The sequence below is a fragment of the Strigops habroptila genome, chromosome 3 (assembly GCF_004027225.2).
Source record: "Strigops habroptila isolate Jane chromosome 3, bStrHab1.2.pri, whole genome shotgun sequence".
Taxonomy (NCBI): domain Eukaryota; kingdom Metazoa; phylum Chordata; class Aves; order Psittaciformes; family Psittacidae; genus Strigops; species Strigops habroptila.
Window position 1 is genome coordinate 13,170,729 of NC_044279.2, and position 17,503 is coordinate 13,188,231.

The following is a 17,503-nucleotide window of genomic DNA, read 5'->3' on the forward strand; positions in this document are numbered from 1 at the left end:
ATAGATTAATAACTAGACTAAAGGATTAATAAATAGATTGATATTCCTGTTGAAATAAAAAGAAGTTGCTGGCTCTGAAGTCAGTGATCAGCATTTAAGAGAAATCTACATTCATCATACACTCAATCCTATTCCCTTTACAGGACTGAATTAGAGAATTCATTGTCCATCAAACTGTGCCTTCAGAACTTTGCTGTTTACAGAGATTTATTTTCAGTTCTTGCTGTATTTTTTCATGTATAGGATATGTTTCCCTCAGCAACTTCATTTTTTCCCTGTGAAATAAGAATTACTCTTGAATCAGGTTCATTCCTTGAGTAAGACTCAGAACCACACTGCTGAGTATTTGATAGTATCAGCATTTGCAAAATGCCTTATACTTGTCCTAGGTATACAGAAACATGACAGGAGGCTCACTGCACTTTCACTAAAGCCAGTGGAGTTTGTACAAAGACAATTAATTTGCTCCAGTAGATATGATTAAAGCAGTAAGCTCTTCTAATTTTAGAGTAACCTGCACAGCACACACCAAAACATTCTTAATGGACATGGATTTCTATATTGATTTTTTTTTCACGTTCTCTTGCTATGATTTTTTTTTTTCAATTCTTGCTTTTAATATAATATATCCTGATGCTGCAGGACATGAGTGTGAGACACACTGGCATATATCCTTTGGAACAGGTTCATTGTTACTTTAATCTCTTCACCATTTTTAAACAGGTCTCTGAGTGGAAAATATTTCCCTTCTTAGCAGCTGGATCCCCTCAATTTACACTAGAGATTGCCAAAGGATTTTAAAGACCCATTAATTTTAACATCCACAGGTCTACCCATCTCATTTTGTGGAGTTGCAAGCTGGATTCAAGTCAGAAAAAGACTTGTAAACCTAGTGTAGGTTTATTACGAAGAATCTTGATTTTCTTTTCTGAAAATAGTAGGGTATTAGCAGTTAACAGATTGGCTTTATAACCATTTACAGAAAAGACCATCTAGGAACAAGTGTTGGAAGGATATCAATAGGTCACTGAATCTACTTCTTGTTCCCGTTTGCAGGAACTACAAAATATGACCCAGTTCATTCCCTTAAGAAGAGTCATCCTAACATTATTATTTTGTCCCTGTCTCCCTTCCCAGGATGGTGTTTTACAATTCACTGCTCTGATAACCAGAAACTCTTCTAATTTCCAGCCTAAATGTATTTATTGACATTTGTTTTGATTTGTTTTCCTGTGTTAGTACATATGGTGAATTGGAAAACATGGCAGAGAAGACAGACTGCAACACTACCTAACTTCAACTCCCTTGGGAAGATGTCCATGCACAAGTTCTATTATTGCTGTTATTATGGATGCGCCATCCCAGGAGAAGGCCAGGCTGGATGTGGTTCTGGGCAACCTGATGTAGTTGAAGATGTCCCTGCTCATTGCAGGGGAGTTGGACCAGATGACCTTTGAAGGTTCCTTCCAACCCAAACTATTCTATGATTCTATAAAGCCACAGTTATAAAGTTCTCATGTCCCAGTTTGTGCTTTACCTGGGTTCAGAAAAAGCAAATATACCAAGAGTTATTAAAACAAAGACACCTCACTTCAGAAGCACCCAAACCACCAGAAGCTGAGAGAGTATTTGCAGGAAGTATCGCTAAAAGCCCTTCTCTCTTCACCCTTCCATAGACGTCAACCCCTGGAGAGACAAACTTTTACCTGATACAGCACAGACACCTTTATGCTGTAACTACAACCATTAGAAGAGTGCCAAACACTCTCGAGGGCCAAGCCTCAGAACTTCAAACTCATGCAAAGTCAGCTGAACTTAAGCTCTGAAATACGAGTTGAGCATATTGTAGAATTGTGACAAAGACACAGATGCCAGCAGATCAAACTTATGAAGGAAACACTAAGTACTTCTTCGCAATAGCAATCCCAGAACTATTACCCCATTTCTTATCCATACCTTTGGGCAACCCGCTAGGTTGACAGATGTTAGTCTCTGGCAGTGAAATGCCAATGTCTTCACAGCTTCATCCGTCAGCTGCGGGCAGCAGGAGACATGGCAGTGCTCCAGGTATTTTGTGCCCTTGCAGAACTCCTAAAAGAGGGACAAACCAACCAATCACTCTTAGGTGACATGCCTACTCTGTTTTTTCTTAATTTACAATACATTTACATCAATCCTTTGATCCACTCCAGGCATTTCAGTTTTCTAGGTACTATTAGTAGTGACGACACTCAGCCGTTGGCTGTGAATGTCATTAGAAAAAGAAGAGATGCATTAAGAAGCTGTTTTCCATTGCTTATATATTATACTATGTGTTCATCAGACTAACATTCATGAAAGTTCCGCTGTATGTATTAAAATATGTTGAATTTGTATTATTTAAATTGAGCACAACCCAGAACCTAAAGGTTTGTGCCTAAAGGACCAACCCCAAATACATTTATTTTCCTACTCTCTGAAAATAGCCACTTTTGTGTATATTAACTTTTCTTTTTTTTTTTTTTAATGAACAAAACTGTATCTGTATAAATGACATTATTTTCTGAGAAAACAATGGGTAAGAATCTTAGGACTGTCACTTGGGAGTTCTGGGTTCTGATTTGCTCTGTGGAGTTCAGGCTAGCTAACTGTGGCTGAAGTGCCCTGTAATTCCTGCTGTGAAACCTGTGGACTATAATTTCTATCCTCATTTTTAGAGTGAATAAGCACCTGCAGATCCTACTGACTTAAATTCCAACACCTTTGTAACTCAGGTAATTAGCTTTTTTGTACACTCTGTAAAACAGATCATTTTGGAAAATAACAGACCAAACCATTCAGTGAGCCTTCGCAGCTTATCAAATGAAGTGGAGATTATGAAATTGCAAGAGCTGTTTACAAAAAGCTGTTTACATTTTGGCTACCTGCAGATGGCAAGTGATAAATAAGTGTAAGGAAGTATTATTATTACTACTACTGCTATTAAGACATTCTAGCTTCTACATGAGGTTTTAAATTTTTACATGAATTCTTTGTTCTCCTTTACAAGGCCAACTGAAAAGATCAAAGGGACAATTTAACCAACTCAACGTGTTCATGTATTTTTCATCTCACATTTGATACTTGCACCTCTTGCACGTGATCGTCTGAACAAAAATTTTTGGCAAAATGCAGAATAAAATATATATTTTTAATAGCATCAGAGAATCACAGATAAAACTTTGCTTCTCATGAAACATGAGTAGTTCTAACTTTGGCATCTATGCACATTTATTGTTTGTAAACTACGAAAGGCAACATAGATTCGTAAAATATACTTCTCTCCTTTTGCACTCTGGAACTTTCTCTGCCTTTTGGTCTGAATCTTTTTCAAACCTGAAAATATTCACTTAGGCCTACAAAAGAAGGAGAGGGTAGACCCTAGTTTGTGTTTGTGGAAACCTTCTCTTGAAAAGCCTGCAGAATTGTTAACTCAAGAACCAACCAACCTAAAATCATTTTTCTTCATCTAACAGTGCCATGATGTGAGCGTCACAGAACATTCTGCAGCTCAAGCAAAGCTTGAGCTCCAGTGAGAATATCTCCTGTGACGTCTGTCTTCTGTGATGTCCAGCCTAAAACCATGGTAAGATGCCTTAAGTTTGCCACTGAGCTGATCTTCCAGGCCTGCTTATCTTGGCCTAAGGCCAGTGTAATTTGTCATTTGCTGGAATGGAAATTCTACCTCTGTAGGGGAAAGAAGGAAATACTTATGCAGTAGAGTGAATAAAAAACACTGGTGGCACGAAGCTTTTCAAACCTTTAAAGAATTAGTCCTGAGGTAAACAGATGAAGGACCACATGAATAAATAACACATGTGCATGCACATGGAGACACACACATTCACATATTTGTCATGCACAAATATTACATATTTATCATTCTGAAAAAAAATTGTAGTAATCAGATTATTGCTTCTGACACACAGCTATTTTTCCTCATGTAAAACAGGAACTCGGATGCTAACATCTGATCAATCATTGGAAAATGTGAGCTTTATGATGACCAAAAATTACACTGTGTGTAATCTGTGTGATTTTCATAAATCTTACCTAAACCTCATTAAGATGCAAAAAACCTCATTAAGTCAGAAATTTGTTTCACAGATCAGAATTCAGAATTGTCAGTGGGCAATTCAGAATTTATATTAATTGGCTTCTGTACTTTTCCTACTTCAGTCTTAGCTCTACAGGCTGTTTGTTACCTGTGATACAGAAACATTCTAAACCCAGTAACTGAACTGTTTTTATTCATGTATTATAGAAACTGCACTCCCTTCAGAGTTAGACCTCAGACGTGATGGCTTAATCACTACATTCTCTGCTAGGATACGTAACACAAGCTGGAGCCAAGATTTCAATGCCTGTGTGATATGTTTATCTTGTTTTTACTGGCATAGTTTGTCTACATACATATTTAAAATATCCTTCAAAGTTAGGTTCTGAAATTGCTCTTAACCTTAAGTCTACCCCAACATCATTTTGCAAAGTAAGAGCACTAAAGTTATATTTGCAATCAAAGGGAGCAGAGCTTTGTTTGCTTTCTTCATCTCTGTATCCTATGTCTATAAAGAAAACAATGGAAGAGGTTGTGAAGATAAACAGTGTTTGCAAAACATTTTGACACTACAAAGAATCAAATACCATATGAAGGGAATAACAGTTTTCTAAGTTATTTACACAATTGTAATTCTGTGTAAATAAGGCCTGAGGACACACAAACATCAATGAAAATATTAACTACTAAATTGCTGTTCATTAAGTGAGCATTGCCTGGGTTATGAATAAACAAAGATCCTATTTACAAAATATGTGATCACATAAGCATTTCCATACTGTTACAATGCCTGGGAACGAGTAAAAGAATTAACACTGTACAGTCCATGTTATTTCTGTTTATATAGTTTTCAATTATATTATTCAGCTATTGTATAACTTTCCAGCAACTTACCTTCACAGTGTTAGTAAACTCCTCTTAATATGCATTTTCTTTTCACATAATTTAAATATTCTTTATATAATCAAAGGAGAAGCAAGTCATGCAGCGTACAATGGGGTTACTCTCTGCAAATTTTCCATAAACTCATATCCTTAGATTCAACTTACAAAAGAGGACTTGCTATTTTGTTTTGAGCTACTTCATACCTCTTCTTTCTCCTGCCCTCCCTAGATCCATGACAACATGGCTTCTGTAACTTCCACATGTACACCCTGCTGCTGCTTTCTTCCTCAAAAAGTTGAAATTTGTATGGCAGACAAGGAAAGAATAAATACTCCTTTTTCCATAGTCTTTGTTTTGAACTTACTCTATACAATGAGACAACTGAAATAACTTCTTAGCCATCAGCATAGCACAGCACTGAAGTGAATATTCTCCTCTGAAAGCACCAGCACTGGCACTACAGGACTTTCCAAGAGGTACACAAGATGATACACATACTTGGTCATTGTTCTGGTTAAAAACATGGAACTTTACACAGAACATTCACAAAAGGCAAGTCAGAATTATTCCTAAAGAAGCAAACCCTAATGGCCTGACGCGTACGTTGGGTAACAAGATTCAATCCAGATGCATACCTTGTGGTACAGCAGCAACTGACTCATTCTTATATATATGGTGATAAAATGATGAATGTTGCAGCTTTATAATGGAAAAAATGTAGAAGCTGAAGACTGGGATTATGTGATGGCATTGACTGTACCTGCAACCTCCTAATCTGCAACTGTTTATGGGCATGAAATTCATACAAGAATGCATTTCTGTTACATATGAGTAGAAACAATTCTCAGTTACAGAATAAAGTGCTCTTATTTGGGTGTGAATCCTCTCTCCTTCCTAACGAGACGGATGGTTCTTTTTTATACTGTAAAGTTTCCAACTAGTGTTTATTTCTTTTATTGTTCTGAAACACAAAGCAGTAAATCTATGCAATTATACTGAATTTGTCAAATTTAGGATTTAGGCAAAATTCAAGCAACCTGTGATAAGGATATGGAATTTCACAGTTTAAATATACATTTTAGAACAGTACTCTTCTTCATTCTAAATATTCAAACTAAGTTCATTTAATGTCCACTAGATTACGTATGAAGTAAACAGCAAACGCTGACCGCTATCCACCCTTTTCATGCCACTTGTGATTGAACAGATCACAGTGTATTCCCTCAGCCATCCCCTTCCCAGACCGCAGGTTCCTTGCTTACTTACCTGTTCCTTTTATGGAGATTGTACCACACTTCTGACCATCCCTATTACTCTCTCTGCCTCTTTTCCAGTTTCCAGTGCAATTCATTATTCATAAAAAGAATTACAGTAACATCGAATAACTAATTCTACCAAAACAAGACTAAGTACTAATAAATCAGAATAAGTACTAATAAATCAGAATTTAGCGTGTAGTTGCTGCTGCAATGATAGTATAAATCCTCTAAGTGTTTGGATGGCAAGTCTCATTGTCGACATTCATTAAAAAAAAGCAAGAGTCAGTAAGCAGAAATATAAGAAAACCCATAAACATTGTAAAATGAAATTCAAATTTTATATTAGTATTAGTATCTCTGTGATAGCTGCTGACTATGCAAAAGAGAGTTTTCTCACTGTGTAACTTTTTAAGTTATCATCCATGTAAATAACTGCTTTTGTGGCAACTTCTATTTGAAAGTTGCTTTTATAAAAATTAATTAATTTCCTGTGTGATGATTACTTTATAAAAATTATTGACCCTGGGAAATTTCTAAGCTCATAGGCTAGGTATGAGAGCAGAACACTAAAAAAATACTTGGTTTAACCTAATCTTTGTATTTTAAGGACAATATCTGGCTTTATATTGCCCAGATCCGATATTTAAACTTCAAAACCACTGTATGTAATTTTAAAAGGAAAAATAATGGAAAAAAATAAGTTTAGTGAGATTCAATAGATGTCTTGCTGTGACCATGATGAGATTTTTAGAATAAGAAGTCAGTATTTCAAACAACTAGCTTAAAATACATGTAGTCCATTTTATAGCAGATTAGTTTGATATTAATTTGATTAGATATGAATAAATTACTCCTTTGATGTTTCTGTGGGACATTTTTATAGGGTTTATTCAAATAATGACACAGTGCAATTTGTGTTATTTTTCCCATAAAACAGCTAAGACATCTATTCAAGCTAGATACAATTTTTTTTAATAACAGCAATCATACCATTTATGCTAGTAAGAAATATGCCTTTAGAGACAAATTGAGACATATTTTTGTGTCACTAAGAGATAATGATGTGTAGCAATGTATCAGCAGCACATGAGGAACCAACTTTTGAAATGGTGCAGTCACACTCATAGGTGCATGATCAAACCCCAACTTCAAGACTAAAAGAAATTCAACTATTCCATTGATCTAGGCATGATTCATCATCTAAATACGGCATTCAACAAATGACTAATTAAAGAAGCAGAAAGCAAAACCTGAAAACCCACACCAGTGATGGGAAAAGTTTGGTTTAAATAGAAACTGGTGAAGGATTTGTAGAGCAAGAAGGAAATAATTGTACCAGCAATTTAGATTGCAGTTTGCACAGTGCAGTTCATTAGAAATTCAGGCTCCTTTGGAGCGAATTTCAGAGTCAAGCGGAATTCAAGATGCATTAAAATTCATGGAAGGAATGAAAAAAAAATAGAAAGGAATTGAAGTAGAGAATCATTTGTAAGAGTGAGAGTGTAGAACAGTGTAACAAAGAATGAATGATGAAACAAGATCAGTTTTGGACACGGTTAATTATAAGAAATAGAGAGGCTTCCAGGAAACACCAAGAGAAAAGGTGAAGTTTTACCTGAATCCCAGTATCACTGATGTTTTTGCATTCTGATATAGAAAGTTCCTTTATTTTTCCATGGCAGCCAAGAGCCCTCAAACCCTAAAAAAATTCAGAAAAAATAATCTTGAAAATCAATATGTGCAATTATATGTAATTACATTTTACAATAATATCCAATGCCTGTATATTAAAGCTTCTAAGAATTACAGCACTTTTTAAGACATTGTCTTCAGCAGAATGCGTATAGTTTATCCTCTGATTTTTGCTTGAAGTATATGCAAGGTTTTCGAATTCTTTGCAGAAAGAATTCATTTGAGAAAGCAAAAAATAGATTTTCCTACCTGTACAGAAAGAAAAACTGAAGAAGAGTAGCAGGGTGTGAAATATTTCTACAGGACACAGACCAGGACTCTCATAAAGGAAAATATGTTTACAGATCTCCTCCAAAATTTGGGCTTGAAAGACCTTTTCACTTTTTTTTGTTGTTGGAAGGACAAAATACTATTTGCTATGACCAAATAATATGTTAAAATTGCTGCCTTTATGATTTGCTTACCAGTAAGGTCTTTATGGCTACAGCTATGGCACAAGACAACATCTGAAATGGTGCAGTCACTCCCATACGTGCATGAACAACCCCCAAATTGAAGACAATAGGGAGGTGAAAACATTGGTAAATTCCTATTTTAGCAGTGCAAAAGGCTCTGAAAATGCTTTGTGATTTTTACTGCTTGGATGTCAGGAAACAAGTCCATGTTCTGATCCTAAACTCTCTGAGAATTAAACACTGATTTTGTAGAATGTATTTTGATAGTCACAGCAGAATACCTGTGTGCTTCATATCGATAAAGTAAACTTTACTGAAAAACAAAGTTATCACTTTAGTCCATATGGTTAATAAATTATCTACAATTAGGCAGTGAACAGCACTGCACAGAGAGGAAATATCTTGCAAAAATAAGTACATCTAACTAGTGTCTGGAACCCAGATGTGGACACTATAATGATAATGCTGGAAGAGTGCGGCTGGAGTTCATATTTTGCAAATTCCTGAAATCTCCCAGGATAAATAAAACCAAAAATGGAACAATGAAAGAGATTTGCAATCCTGGCTACTTCTGAAAACAAAGACATTTGCATTTTCCCCAGCAGATGCAGTTACGTGGTGAGCGTTACTTTCAACAGCTCCATGAAAATCTACAACTGTCAAATTTTTGTTGACCAGAGCAAGACAAAAAAACAGTTATGTACTTAAACCCCAAATGGGTTTATGTCAGAACTTGAATTCCTTACAGCAGAGACTGATAGTGATAGGTGTGACCTTATGGACATAATTTCTTCTTGCATTTTTCTTTGTTTAAAAGTGGCACCACTTTAACGTAGTTCGTAATGAAAAACTGAAGAATATTATAAAGATTTTTCTTTTTGCTACATGACAACTAATGCGGCTATGAATTAATTTAAAGTCATTTTATGTGGCTAGAGTGACATTGAGTCACAGAACAACTATTTTTCTTTTTCAATGAAAATCAAGGCCTCCTTGGAGGCATTTCATTAATAATTACAGATTTGAGAAGGGAAAGAGCGAAGACAAGGAATGTCATTAGGAACTGCTTATTACATAGAAAAACTGTGAAACTCTTACATTTCCAAAAATAATAGTTTTCAAACAAGCCCTACACTGGAAGTCTAATCTATATGAAATTTTTAACTATTCTTTTTGTATTTAGCATATATACAAAGGAGACAATTATCACTAGTTTTATTAGACTTCCCGATTTATCATAGATAAATTTATCATTTATATGGTAGTATTCCGTGATAAATAACATCAGTATCCCATCCAGGATACTGACCTACTTTTATAGACTTTTATCATCTATACTAAGCCTCCAGACTTTTTGAAAGATATCATATTATCATATATCATTGAAACTCCTGGAAATAGATGCTAGCAAAACAAATACTATGCAACATACAGATTAGGATCACCCACTCTATGTGTCTCCAAAAACATATTTCTCATTTAACATAAAGAGATCACCCTGTGTATCTTGGATCAATCTTCTGTCGCCGTGGAGAAAGAGAAGACTTTGTCTTACATCTCTTAGCATGTATATTACCATTTCTATTTAGAAAACAACTTTAAAAGAAACTCCTTATTCCTCATCAACAGCTTTTTGTTTTTTCAAGCAATTTTTACATTTTTGTTCTGTTTCATTTACTTTATTACATGAGGCCTACAAACAATTGCAGGACATCATTTATTATTATTCCACCATGGCTTTTGTAGATGCAAAAATGAGTATCAACTGTACCAGGTGGTGAAGGTCTTCACTTGCTAGAGACAAAAGTCATCTGAGGCTATGGCATACCAAAGAACAACTCTTTATTTTTTATGTTTACAAGCTGCAAGTCTCTGCCTTTCAAGTGCAGACTGCAAAGAATGTACCAAGTCTGGCTAACAATAACCATGTGCTACGCTATTTTCAGCTTCTGAGATTTTTGTTCACATGTTCGTAACCTTAAAGGTCAGCATCTGTAATGTATCTTTATGTTCTAGAGATATACAGATGTTACTTCCTGTTCATGCTCCAAACCAACAGATTGAACTCAAGGTGATTCCAGTCTTGGAAGACAGCTCTTAAGAGGTATCTCCCACCTTCCATTTCTGAGACATTTAACACTAAATGACTCATCCTCTAAAGCTCAGATTTCTCACAGATTAGCCACAGTCAGACACCCGTGTCATGGATCAAACAGTACAAGAGAAGATTGTAATTCCTATCATGCAATATCATTTTGCTAATAACAATACATATGTGGCAGAATGAAGTTCACTTCAGTTTCAGATAGCAAAAACTTTCTAGACAATGGTTAAGTCCTTAAGCAAACGTAGCTATACTGTTTCTGATACCTGAGCAAAAAAAAAGGTGGGTCAGATCTGTTTACAGAAACTGTAAGACATTTTTGTATGGCAGAAATCCCCCTAGATGACTTTGTGTCCAATGCATGCCATAAAAACTATTTTCTGTACCTAACACCATTTGCAGTTGGACCAGATCATAACTTCTGAAATACAGATGCCAATGTTTCTTGACTCTAACTCCAGACAACAGGGCTTCCACTGTAATGAAATGTCCTATAAAAACACTGAGACCAATTTTCAACATTGCTAAGTACCTTTAATTCCTACCGATTTGCATTGGGACTCAAGGTGTTAGCATATCTGGCATTGATTGTAAAGATCCTCTGTGTTAATATTTCCTGTCCTTATGCAGAATTAAGTTTCTAAGGCCCCGGGTTAAATTCTCTCTTTCTCTATCCCCACAAGCAAACTGGAGTGCTAACATCTGAATTTGGAGCCCACTTTAACATACTTTAACATTTCCTTTTCCCTGCCTTGGGAATGTGTGTGATTTGTCACATCTTTTCCTTTGGCAATCAAATGCAAATAATTCATTTGCAGTCTGTTGCTGGTTATATCTGTTAGACTTACTAATACTTTTTTCTTAACCTTTACAAGGCTCTTCCTCAGTCCTGGCCTAATTTTCTAACAGACCAAAATGTGGAGCCAGGCTATGGTTCAAGTCACTGTTGACCCAGAATCCCATTAAGAGTGCAAAGAAATTGTTCTAGATGACTGTGGAAAGACAAAATGTCACTTTTGGGTTGGGTTTTTTATTATTAAAATATAATAAATATTTATGTTGAAGCCTGGCCTTCAGGACCAGCCAGGATCTGAAGATCATTAAGTACAAACACATAAGAAAAGAGAGTTGAGCTAACTGCTTATACAGCTATATAACCACTACTTGAGAGTTCCTAATGAGAAGTTGTCCTCAACTTTAAAGAGTACCTACACACAGCACACAAAAAAACCTGTGCCTGATTAGCTGACGATGCCACAAACAATTCTTGAGGAGTCATTTTCAACCAGAAGTGAGAATTAGGTCTTAGATTATTACTAGAGAGAACTTCATGTATGACAGTCATTGCAGAAGAAAATGCAAAAGCAAAGAATATTTCTCTATATACTTCATATTTCTTTTTATCTTTGATTTCAGAAGTGTATCGAGGTTCTTCACATTTTTAAGTATTCTACCTACTTTTTATGTTTTAGGCCATTTTTTCTCTCTCCTTATTACACTGTATATAATTCCCTCGTGATATTAAGCTTCCCTGAGCCTATGTCAGGGCATCTACTGACTTTTGTTGCTAGACACTTTATATAACTTGGGAGTGAACAAAGCCTCTTTAACAATTCCTTCTATTATTCTTTGCTATGCTTTTCTGTCTATATCCTGTTTGACTTAAGACACTTTCTTCAAATGTCCTAATGCTTCTGTACTTAATTTTCTTTTTAATGTCCCAAGAAGATGGGTGGTCCAGGCCACGTGCATCAGCAGCTTGTGTTGGAATGAGGAAAGCTAGGCAGCTGCACACTTTGAGACTCTCAGCCTTGGAGCTAAGCTGCCAAAGCTGTATCATATAGACATCAGAAAGAGTTCAAAGTATTTTAACAAAAATATGGACAGTGTGAGAATAAAGCTGATGGAAGCATGGGAAACTCATGGAATTTCCAGAGTCTGCTTTTATAGGAAAGAAAAATAGGTTTTGGTTCTAAACGCTAATGTTTCCATCTTTCTAATGGAAGCTTAAACATCTTGTATATATTGTAAATAACTTTACAATGATACCTAAAATAACTTATGGCGTTATCTATGCATTCATGAACATGTTCACCATACTCGAAATTTAAAACACTGTGATCCCTATTCCGGGAAGTTTAGAAGAGCAAAATGCAAGGGAAAACAATGAGGGGTGTGAGGCTAGCCAGAAATAAAGGGAATTTTCTCAAAGAATTTAAAGTGAGTTCTTTCGAAGAACTCACCATCTTTGCTCTGTCATTGTGGATTTTTTAAATGCTGTCACTAGGTTGCAAATCTTTTAATTTCTAAGTCTCTTTTAAGTTGTTTAGAACACTAAGAAACCGATTTCTAGTACTTCAGGAATGATAAAAACAGAACAAATGTCACTCCTACTATTGAAAAAAAGTTAGTCAGACTTGAAAATGTGTGTTGTTTTTAAAAAGTCAATTTTTAATAAAGAAGGAAATATTTTCTGAAATGTAAAAGGATGAATGCTAAAGGAACTGAGTGAATAATAATTAAAATGTAATTATGGGGAGGTTTTAGTTAATGTTCTATATTTTATGAAAGTAAGAGCAATATAGTCGAAGTCTTATGATGAGAACAGAACAGTAAGTTCTGCAGTATGACACTGGTTTCTCATATGCATGAAGTTGACATCCTCTCCATTGGATGATACCGGGTTTTGTTAATGAATGGTCTTTGACTTATTTAGCAAGACACTTAAACACACATACAACTTAAACGTGATGCATTACTTGCCTTATTCTAGCTTGTGATTAGAAGTTTGCCTAGGCATTTTCTTTCTGTGTAAAATGCATAACTTTCTACACCATACCGAAATCTGAATATATGCAATGATTATTTTTATTCAATTTCTAGCCTTTTTGTTGAGGAGTAGACTCAGGACAAGAATAAAAAACTTCTTCAAACATGAGAGGTACTTTTGATGTATTTCTTATTAGCACTACATTTTTTAATTACCATGAGTCTATGAGGTATTGTATTTATTTCTTTTTTTTTATTAACAGGATGTCTTGTCAGGGACAGCTCTAAGAGTCAATATATTTCTTCCAAATGCAACGAATTCCCTGAATGAAAGATAAGATTGCAACATGAACATTCACTTATTGGGCATCAAATGATGCCTCAACTACAGAAAAGGAAGGCACAGAGAGTGGAAAACCCTTCCATTTTGTTTAAGTCTGTCATACCTTATTGTAGTAAATTTTGCTCTGCTGTGATGGGCAGAATGATTCTGCTGTCATTTGAAAAAAATAGAAAGGAAAATCCTCTTATGTGGTGCAAATCTATGTTGCACATTCTACATTTTTCGTACTAAACAGCAAAACAGCAAAAGCAACAGAGATCTACTGCACAGGCTGCAGGAAAGCATATGAGCCTTACCACTCTTTATGAGCACAGAGTAATGGTGCTGATTACAGCACATAAAACATTGTGCTCTCTGCTACATTTTTAAAGCAATACTTACTTAGTCTAAATTGAAAGAGATCTTAATACAACTTCCTCTGTATGCTAATAAAATGCATAAGGTCAAAGCATACAAATAGTAGCTTGTTACAAAGCAGATTGCTAGATTTCCTTTTATCAACTTGGTAATTTAAGATTAGAAAATGTGTTTATTATATATGCATGAATGTTATATACCTAAACACAGCAAAATCCATAACAGTTTTGTAGCTAGTACTAGCAATCAGAACAGAAATTACGAAAAATGGATAAAAGGACAGTTTCCGGCATAATTTATCTGTCTTGTGGGAGAGAGAAAGCTGAAAGCCTCAGAAATGCAGTATAAGCAAAACAGCTTGGCTTATTGCCGAGGTCATGAGTTGTGCTATGTGAAAACTAGAGTAAGAAGCAACACAGCACTTTAAAAGACTAGTTGTGGCAGGCAAGGAGAAAGAAAACATTTACATTGAAACACTGTAATTCAAGGCACTGAAATTATATCCGAATTTCATTCAGATACAATTCTATGATTATTCTAAATTATCACAATTTCATGAAGTCTTGGATTTCCCAACCCTCTTTATTAAAATTAATTTTTGTTTTTATTTTCAGGCCTCCCAAAAGATACAGGCATTTTAATTACTTTTGCACAGAGCACAAACTCTGTATTAGAGCCAAATAATAAAGTTCTTGGTCAGAAATGTGTTTGAATAGTGTCTGAGTGAATAGCGTCTATGGTAAGTTTTCTTCATGAGGTTTCTCCTATGTTTCTGTGTTCAGTGAAGTGTTTGCCCCAAAAGTAAAGGAAAGAGCAGAACTGGCTCTGAACCCTGCACACAAGGCAGGACCTGCCAAGAACATCTAATGTGGAGGTCTGTGATGTTTAACCTGGCTCCCACACTTACTATTTTGCTTTCCAGAGTGTTTTCAACTTGACACATTGAAGATACCTTGTTAGTAATTCTTTCACTAGCAATTATTTTCTAGACCACAGTGTAGAGCAGTGCCTCTGCTACAGCAAACATTCAGGAGTTTTCACCATAAAATCTAGTTAATGGAAAACACAATTCTTACAAATTTAAATGTTAAAAACATTTTTTTCCCCCAGTTTTTCTCAGGCCTAATCACCCCAGAGCAAAAAAAATCTCTTTAATAATCTGCTAATTCTTTTCAGATTAGCTTCACAGCAGCCAAACTTCCTCTGACAGCTTCCGATTCCCTCTTTCAAATGTCAGAATTGTCCAACTTAAGAATTACCTTTTATTTGTTACTGCGTATACCTGGGTTAATACTGTACTATACTTGTTTCTAACAAACACACTTTTTAATGACACTGCTTCATATCCATACAGGTTTTTGAATGGATTTTTATTGCTTCTTTTTTTTTCAGGAAGCCTAAATAAACAGTAAACACATTCTTCATTCTTTAATCATACATATACCGTATCTGAGATTCTGGTTCCAGAGATATCAAGGGATATCAATGATGATATATTTCCCAAGGCTTCAATTCCAGCATCAGTCACATTTTCACAGTGACACAGATTTAGGTAGGTCAATTCATGACATCTAAATTAAATAAAGAAACAGAACTGTTAGCTTTTGTAAAGAAACAAAAGCTTTCTGCTTTTGTCACAGAAATGTAGTATAGCAAGTACATTTTTGTAATAACCCTTGCTAAGTTTTTTCCCAGGGTGCCTGTGAAAATAAGTCTCTAAACTTCTGATACCTAACTTACATAGGCACCTCCAAGGATCCACTCATAATGCACAAATGTTTCAAATCATGAACAGCAACCAAATTAAATCAAACTACAGAAATCAAAGAGCTGTATTTCACAAAAATATTTTTAAAATTAGTTTGATGCTTGATTTTCCCCCCATCTCCAAATCTCTAATATCTAGCAAAGGAACTTAATAGCTCACTGCAATGACCGATTTCATGACCTTATGGCTGTACCCACACCCAGTTACAGCAGTGCAAATAATGGTACACATCAAGAAAAGACAGTGCCAGGTTCTGCAAATCAGCACTCACTGACCATACATGGAAAACTGAATTTTACTGTGCAATTAAGCACTGTAAACTGTATCTTCCCATTACCAAACCTGAACACCTAAGAAATCTGAGTCCTCAAGTACTGTATCTATGCTCAGAGTCTAAGGGGTAACACTCCATCATTAAACCAGAGAAGGCATTCCCTGGCTAACCAGCAAGCATGCTGTGATTATTCACAAGTACTGTTATGAAAACATAAACAGGGGCCTGCTGAGAGATCTAGAAAGGAGTGGAATAACTGACTCCAATCGTCTCCAGAGATTTACAAATTATCTTTTGATTGCCAATACCAACACTCTTTCTGAGGAACTGGAATTGAAGAGGTGCAGCAATAGAGTGCTTTTTGTTGCTGCAGACATGAGTATTTTTGAGTTTATGAAATATGACTTATACATAGTAATCTTTTAATGCAGTTTTGTCACTGTCAACCATCATTTAAGCACTTTTCCCCCCGCCCTAAAATTAAGTCTTATCAGGTTTCCATACTTATATTGATCAATTCCCCTCTATATAATGGATCATTTTTAAGAGATGCCAAAATGGATTAATAATTTATCTAGTACAATTTTCTATATACAATTGGTTGTATAATTTTACCCATTTAATAACATATTAAGAACTTTTGAAACATTAGAACATTAGAAATATACTGCATACTAAGAATATTAGAAACATACTGCAATTCTATTACACTAGAAAAATACTGTACTGGACTATGTTACCTTTGTGCTATTTCTCTGACAGAAGCATCAGTGACATGAATACAACTAGTCAAATTCAGCTCTCTTAGCTTAGCTCCTGAAGAACCTTGTACAAATGGCATTACACCCTCATCACTGATTCTAAAAGAGAAATGTAGACAATATTTGTAACGTATTTTTCCTACTCCGTACAAGTCAATATACAAGTTGCATTCAGCAACCTAAATTGTAGATAAGCAGAAATTAATAATGGTATTCTTTAAAGGGACTTTTGAACCCCAAAAAGAGTCAGAATAATTAATGGCTTGATTAGAAAGAAGCAGTTTTTGGAACTGCTGAAAACCAGAACTTTCTGAAAAAACTCTGTTGGAGATTAAGAGAACTTCCATTAGTTCCAACACTCAGATATGATAGCACTCCAAAAGACAGAGTTTGGAAAACATATCTAGAGAGTATCAGAACCTGTTTAGACATTTCAGAGTAATATTTGCATTAATATCTTTGTTAATTTAAGGAACTGGATTAATTTAAAGGAAAATATACCTTCTAGCACAGAAGCAAAAGTCATAGATAGTGTATGTGTGCATGTAGTAGCTGTTTTGTACACAGAAGTGAAGAATTAACCTGAGTTTCACTTAACTGCATATCTCATACACAGCTAACTTTTAATATACACAAAGGCTATACAAATTAAGTAGATATAGAAAATCTTTCAGCCAAGTTGAGAGGGTTGGAGAACTGATGACAACTTGGGCGTTTCAATTCAGTTCATATCCCTGGCATGTTTAACATTACTGTACACT

The 17,503-nt window shown here is 35.3% G+C and overlaps 1 protein-coding gene across 1 annotated transcript in view; it reads right to left on the minus strand.

The window, feature by feature from the left end:
• Nucleotides 1-17,503, minus strand: part of FBXL13 (F-box and leucine rich repeat protein 13) — an 82,933-nt gene that overhangs the window by 8,802 nt on the left and 56,628 nt on the right. The window contains exons 16-19 of the mRNA XM_030480962.1: nt 16,722-16,841; nt 15,384-15,510; nt 7,835-7,918; nt 1,957-2,091 (exon numbers count right to left, since the gene is read on the minus strand). Coding sequence (XP_030336822.1) covers nt 1,957-2,091; nt 7,835-7,918; nt 15,384-15,510; nt 16,722-16,841 — 466 coding nt within the window. The remainder of the gene's footprint in view (nt 1-1,956; nt 2,092-7,834; nt 7,919-15,383; nt 15,511-16,721; nt 16,842-17,503) is intronic.